The sequence below is a fragment of the Atta cephalotes genome (genome assembly GCF_000143395.1).
Source record: "Atta cephalotes unplaced genomic scaffold scaffold00081, whole genome shotgun sequence".
Taxonomy (NCBI): Eukaryota; Metazoa; Arthropoda; class Insecta; order Hymenoptera; family Formicidae; genus Atta; species Atta cephalotes.
The window spans coordinates 239,447-247,000 of NW_012130145.1; the positions used below are offsets into that span (position 1 = coordinate 239,447).

Here is a 7,554-nt window from a genome sequence, read left to right on the forward strand (position 1 = left end):
ATTATGTGTGTGTGTGTGTGTGTGTGTGTGTGTGTGTGTGTGTGTGTGTGTATGTGTGTGTGTGTGTGTACATACAAAATACACATACACGTTATAATAGTAATATTATAAAATATAGCGAATGAGTGTATGTGCGAATGTCTATCCATATATTTTGGATATAAATTTTTCTGTAAATTTTATGTTCTGAAATATTTCTCTAAATCTACAATACTTTTGTACATTACAACTGTTTATTTACTTTCCTGATTTTACATATCTTTACATATTTTGAGTAAAATGTTTATATTTCATATGTTAATAATTTTTTCTTTATCTTGAGATGCATTTTATTCTATTATGTGTTAAGACGACGAGTTATACTAAAGTAATAAAAGATCAAAGGCAGCTTAAATTCAAGAAGTAAACAGAATATTTATATAGTTTTATCATACATAATACATTTTGATATATTCTATCTGAAAGAATTTATCAATTATTATATACTTTGCAAACTATAGAATACTTTGCAAACTTAAGATAGCATTTCCGCTTTAATATAAATGTCGTAATAAAACAATCAGTAACGAATGTGTCTGCAATGCATATGATCATGCTTAGAATCTAATAGTTTTAAAACGAAAGGTATCTGCTATTATGGAAAGGTTGAATGAATCGTAGTGCACATGATACTTTTTCTTACTTGCACCTATTCTGTTATAATAGAAGAGAAATTTGAATAGTTATATAAAGTTTAAAAAATGTTAAATTTGTTGAATAATCTATCTATAATATTGTAAATTTGTAACAGAGATAAAAGAAAGAAAAGGAAAAAAGAAAAAAATCAAAGATGAACAATAAACACTACTATGATGTGCCTGTGTAATCGCATACATGAGGTTACGTGATACTAAAGCGCACATATCAATTGATGATTAGAAATCTTGTGATCTGATTTTCTGCCAGTAAATGCAAACCACAGACAGGATGGTAACCAGGACAGTACATGGACAAGAGCAGGTAAACAATCTCACAAGATTTTTTTTTATTATTTACAAAAACCAAAAAAATATTAATAACTTACCCCCCTATTGTTTGAAGCTTAGTGGATTCAAGTTGACGGGCTGCTTCTTCCGTTCTCTTTAACAGTAAAACCTGTGAAATATTAATAAAAAGAAACGTATAATTAAATATTTTTATAGAGATACTTGAGCTATCGTGTAGATGATAAGACTTAAAAAAGAATGCAAGAAATGCATTGCTTTAAAAAAAGAATTTCCAACAATTTGTTAAATAGTCTATACCATATACTATACATATGTGCATATTTCTAAATTGCATATTTCTATATTTCTCAATAATTATTGAAGTTACATATTTCTCTCATAAATAACTTCTCACATAAATAACTTTATTAATAATATAAAAAAAATTTACCTTTTGCGATAAGTTTCTAAAGTGCATTTCTTGGAGCATGCTACTGTGACGATGTATATTTTCATGACGGGAGATGGCCAGCAGTACTCCTCGTTCAGGCACATATCGGCACACTGCCGCCCCTATCGCCTTTTGAAATTCTTTATGTGCATTGTCCATCTTCGCACTGTAATATAACATTCTTAACTTAATTACTTCTTAATACTATCTAAGACAAATTTTGAGTAAAAAGTTATATATATAATCCCTATATCTATAATTAATTATAGATACAAAAGTAAATATAGATATTATTTATATGCAACAAATTACTATTTATTACTTTTTCTTTTTTTAGAAACACTTTTACTTACAATTCTCTCAGCTCTTCAGGTACTTCAATTTCGATCTTGTGAAATGTGTTTTTGTCAATAGGGGGATTTGGATTTTTGGCTCTCAGTCGCTCACTAGCTACAATTTCAGTATATGTGTATTCCCATCCCAAGTATTCGACTACTTGAAAACCTCCTTTACTCATCTAAGAAAAATCATATAAAAGATAAAGAAAATCATTAAAAAATAAAGATTGATTTTTGAGATTTTTTTTTTATTGTTGGAGAAGAGGAAGAAATAATAATTGTGCTAATTTGTGCTTTTAGCAATTGCATTATATAAGCATGTATCAAACTTTCCAATCAAGTATATATACAAGGTATTAAGCCTCGCGTTCACAATGAATTCACATTAGAAATTGCTGAGATTTTGGACAGAGAAAGAATTAACAAATCACATTTGAACAATTTGATCACATCAATGTGATTGGTTAATTCTTTCTTCATCCGAGATCTCGGAACAAATTTCTAATATGGACACAAGGCTTTAATAATTAGCATAAGTACTATATCGGCCATCTATATATTTATCAAAGTATTATATTGCTTACCTTAATAAGTGCTTTCCACCAACCCCATGCTTCTTGATCGTTAGATCTAGAGAATACTTCGATCTCCTGGTTTTCCTGAAATTCTGTTTTGGAACCATCTTTTGGAGGTAGACGGACTTGAGCAAATGGGAATTTCGATTCGGGTTGCCAGCTGAAATACGCATTATACGTTCGATTAGATCGAGTTGTACAATTATATATATATTTCACACATAACATCTATGTGTAACAAAATAGTGAAAAAAAAATTTATTTGAAAGTTTTATTATAGGATAAGAGTAAAATTCTCAGATAAATATTATAATTATAATGTTATATTATAAAAACAGTAAGAAGAGTGTATATGTGTACATTTAAACAATACATAACTTTTAAGTTATTTACCAGAATACAAAATAAAAAAATTATAGATTATTTATACGTTATATATGTCTTATTTCCATATCACTTATTTCATTGTTCTATAATTAAAACATTTAACAATAAACTTTCCATTATTTTAGCCTGTTATTAAAGTTTGCCTCTTCTTTTATTTCACATATGTCTGTCTTTCCCGTTAATATATTTTGTTAATATGTAACACAAAAGAGGAAGAAAAATTATTATCTAATATTTTGTATAATCAATAAATAATATAATTGTAAATAGAAGTACATATATATATATATATACACATACATATGCAATGTAACAAAATAAAAATATATATCACTCTAACACTATAGATTAAGAAATGATAGAATGAACCAATAAATTCATATGAATCTTTATTATTCTACAGTAAGAAACAAGTGAGACGAGAATAAGAAGTTATGACAAATCATAAAGTTATCTAGCATAATGTCCACAGATGTGATACATTGTTGTTGTTGTACAAAACATCACATCAAGACGTAAAAAAATGCACGTTCTTGTCAAACATGGTGAGTCGTGAGAAAAACTTACTCATTCTCAAAAGTTACCAAAACTTCGTCGTCAAAGACATCGGTGACAAAGGCCTGAAAAAAGTTATACACGAAACATGTAGTAAGTTGTCTTTGTAGGAATCAGGAGTGTAGCGAGTAGCGCAGGCCAGTTGAATGTAAAATCGCGACTCGTCGGAGTGAAGGGGGAAGACGGGCGAGGTAGAAGGAGGGTGCAGGGAGGGCGATTGTGAGCGTTTACGGGTCCGCATGTCGTAAATTTGGAATAATGCTAAATTGATGAGTTGATGATGGCACCGCGAACGCAAATGCACAACGACGCGAGGCAAGAGAAAATCACGCCCTGTCAAACGAGACATGGCGTCGAGGGAAGCCGCGTTACCTCGCGAACATTTGAGGGCCGTGCATTCGCGAAGTACGGGCTTTTGTCCCGCGAGATTACGATCGCGCCGCGGCTCGTGGCTCGGCCTATCCACTGCCCGAGGCTTCCGCCCGCTTTTTTGTATACTTTTCACAGAACGAACCTTATAATACGCTCCGTTTTCGCCGCATACTTCGACTGTGAGATCCTCCATCTTGCTTTTGTGTGACGGTTCGGCTCCTTTACGGCAGGCATGCCGAAGAGCGGGCGCCCGCACGAGTTCGGGGCTGTGAATTTCCTCTGCACCAATCGCATGGCTCTTTTCCATGACGCCGAGACAGCATTGGACAACGCCGAAATAGTATCGACAGTGGTATCAACTACTGAGCCCTACATCGACGACCCTTTCGCATCGAGCATTTAAATCGCGTACTAACTAGTAACTTTCTATTAAATTATCTCAATTTTACCAATGCATTTAAAGAATGTTGTACTAAATTAATATATATATACATTAAAATGATTAATTAAATTCTCATATTATATGTCTGTAATTTTAATTGTATTTTTATAATAGTTTTGCGATATTGAGAAGGATCCGCAGTAGGATCCGCAGGATTGAAACGTCTATTGTATATTGATTGAATAAATTCATTACATGCGTATGTACATCCAGTGTTTGGCTCTCATAGGCATTATCATTCTCTGATTTATTCTTTGGAGCCTGTTAATTCTTTTTATTGTAATATATGTCCTGTACAGCCGATCATAAAAAGTGCAATACCTATTTTTCGGATTTCAGAATGTAACTTGCTCATCGAACGATTGGTTTCTTATTTATGGATCCACAAATAAAAACTAATCGTTACTAATGTACTACTACTAATGTACTACTTAACGTCGAAATTAAGATAATTAAGATAATTTAATAGAAAGTAACTAGTTAACATCATATCAAGTGCATAATAGGTGCATCTAGGGGATCGATTCTATATCTTTAAACAAAATGAAAATTACAAAAGCGAGCAAATTTACTAGGTGTTGACCAATGAAATAATCAGTATTCTAGTAAATTCGCTCACTTTTATAATTTTCACCTCATTTCAAGAATCGATCTCCAAAAGCAGACAAGCGAAATGTATTACTACTGCGAGTTCCGATTGATTTCCGCTTTTCCGCTTTTCGCTTTTCCGTCAAGGTGTGAATCCTAACATTCTGATTCGGATTAAACTCTCGGTAGATACTAGGCCAATAAGAATCAAATATTCGGTGAACACGTTGCGTTCCGAAATTCATTGAAAAAAAAGTGTTGCAATCTTTTTGTCTCTGATTTTACACTGTTACAATTGCCCACTGCCAATCACAGCGACTTCTGCGTAAGGAGTTTTAGATTACTTTTTCTTTTAGCACTGATTGGCTTGCGCGCAATTGGATTGTGGGCAATTGCCATACACTCAATTACAGCAACTTCTGCGTAGGAGTTTTAAAAATTTTTTTTCTCTGATTGCCTTATACACAATTGATATATACCCTAACTTCTTAGTAAATTGTTTTTCGGCAATGTGTGTAAATATATACATAATATATGTATTTAATTAATCATATTAATACATACTGTACCAATTTAATACATTAGTCTTTAAATATATTATTGAAATTAAAATTATTTAATAAAAAGTTACTAATTAATACGCTAGTCATGACTTTTTTTTTCCAACATGAAGAAAAAAGAAAGAAAAATGAACTGTGCAAGAATTTTAGTTAAAAAAAAACAGACTTAAGAATTCGGTGTAAAAAGTATTGCTTTGACCATTCCATTCTATTTTTTACTCCGGATCTACAATAGAATTTTAAGTCTTAAGTTATAAGAAATGAACGAATCATAGTCGATTATATTCCTCGAATTCGTAATTGGTTGATTTCTTACGGCTTGAAGCTTAAATCATGTAATTAAATCAAGTAAAATTATTGTAATTTCGAACTTACAATCGAATGCGAGGAGAATAATTGACCATAATTCGTTCATTTCTGTCTTATTCATCGATTTGTCGTACGACAAGCTTATCAAGCCCATTGATTGATTGCAAGACAGAGAGATCCAAAAACTAATAGTTAATAATAAGATTTAAAATAATCTGTCTTAATTTTTAACCTATTCATAGTAAGAAAAAAGTGTAGCGTGGATAATAAATTAGATTTTGAGATATTAATATATTTTTAAGTATTTTTACAAATACATATTTTGTAACGGATTTATTAAGAAATTAGAGTAGAGATGATAAAAGAGCATTTATATTGGCCGTAAACGTATATCGTATGCCGTAATCTGTTAAAATTGACCAATCACCTTCGAGTATTTCCTTACCATCGAATGAGAAGGGAATACTTGACGTGATTAGTCAATTCTTACAGATTACGATTCGTACAGTTACGGCTAATATAAACGCTCTCTAATGCGTGGTCTACAATGACAGTGTCAGTAATGGATGAGGCTGCAAGAGTAAGAAATTGAACAATCACAGTCGATTCTTCTCACATTCAACTGTGATTGGTCAATTTGTTATTCTTACAACCTTATCCATTACTGCTACATTATAGACCACGCATAAGTTTTCAGTTTAACAATTGGCAACTCATATTTAAGCTGTGTTTCAAAATTTACTGCCAGTACTGAAAATCTATATGCATGACGTAAATTATAGATTTTCAGTATAGACAGTAAATTTGGAACACATTCTTGATCAGCCGATTAAGTGAGGCTTAAAACTCTCTCTATCTCTGTCTCTTTTTCGCTTTAAAATGAGACAGAAAGAGTTTTAAGTTTCGCTTAAAGTCAAGGCTGCGTTCCACTTAACGCTTGCGAACATCGTTCGTCTTTATTTAACATTTGATAAATGACAAGGATGAAATGATTCCATGAGCGTTGTGAGCGTTAAGTAGAACGCAGCCAAAGTTAGTGCAACTGAGCTAAGGCCAATATTACATGCATCCGTTTTTTGTCGTATGACGAATTTTTCAAGCGTGTTAAAGAGCGTTTTATATTGACTGGAAGACAGAGAGGATTTCGGATCTCTTTGTTCTATAGCCAATCAACAGAGTTGAAAAGCTCAAATCAGGCCAAATAATCGGCATTGATGAAACTAGCCTTAAACCTAACCTAACCTGTACTATTACAATTTTGTATTACACTTAGTATGTACAATTTTCGTCGAAACCTGTTACCTAACACGACGCTGGTGCTGCACCAATTTTCCCAGTGGAGCAAAAAACGAATACTACAAGTTACGAGTTTGATGTTTGATCTTATTCTTTTTACTCCGTGGTGTAACTGTCGTACTGGAGCTGCTGCTGCTGCTGCAAATCTGCAAATTGAACATGACTCTGTGTAGTTCACGCGATCGCCCCTATTCGGCTACGACCTTCTTGTTTGCTGCTTATCAACGCGCGTGACGTGCGTCAACGATTCCAATGCGAAAACGAGGCAGTTTGCACGTATTATTCTCTGAGGACGACGATGTCGGGCAGCAGCGATTCCGAGGAGTTTTTCGACGCGGAGGACGATTCGTTTCATCGTTCATCACGGTAATTGTTACCTTTCCATCTCCGCTGATCTCCATCATACCATTATGTCATGAATAGTAAATACTCAAATGACTCGCGCGTATTCTTATACAGATATTATAGATGATTCATCATATGTGCTTTCGTATGCATATGTACATTGATCGATCGTTTTCTAAACGCGCGCGAATGAATTGTGTCTGCAAGACTTTGCGTACACGAGCACTTGATCGACATGACATTATTTTATTTAATTTTTTAAATATACTGTCAATGTCATACGCTCCAACTTTGGCATATAAATATAACCAGGATTTTTCCAAATCATTATTCGAGCAACTGTCAGCTTCAAGATCATTTAAAGTATAGTA

At 33.0% G+C, this 7,554-nt stretch overlaps 2 protein-coding genes across 2 annotated transcripts in view; one reads left to right on the top strand and one right to left on the bottom strand.

Annotated features, from left to right (window-relative positions):
* Positions 1-3,836, bottom strand: part of LOC105624513 (fragile X mental retardation syndrome-related protein 1) — a 10,644-nt gene extending 6,808 nt beyond the window's left edge. Inside the window, 6 exon segments of the mRNA XM_012205872.1 lie at positions 1,064-1,134; positions 1,417-1,582; positions 1,770-1,933; positions 2,339-2,489; positions 3,284-3,336; positions 3,786-3,836. Coding sequence (XP_012061262.1) covers positions 1,064-1,134; positions 1,417-1,582; positions 1,770-1,933; positions 2,339-2,489; positions 3,284-3,336; positions 3,786-3,836 — 656 coding nt within the window.
* Positions 3,837-3,875: 39 nt separating this feature from the next.
* Positions 3,876-7,554, top strand: part of LOC105624554 (WD repeat-containing protein 44) — an 8,821-nt gene continuing 5,142 nt past the window's right edge. The window contains exon 1 of the mRNA XM_012205915.1: positions 3,876-3,995. Coding sequence (XP_012061305.1) covers positions 3,876-3,995 — 120 coding nt within the window. The remainder of the gene's footprint in view (positions 3,996-7,554) is intronic.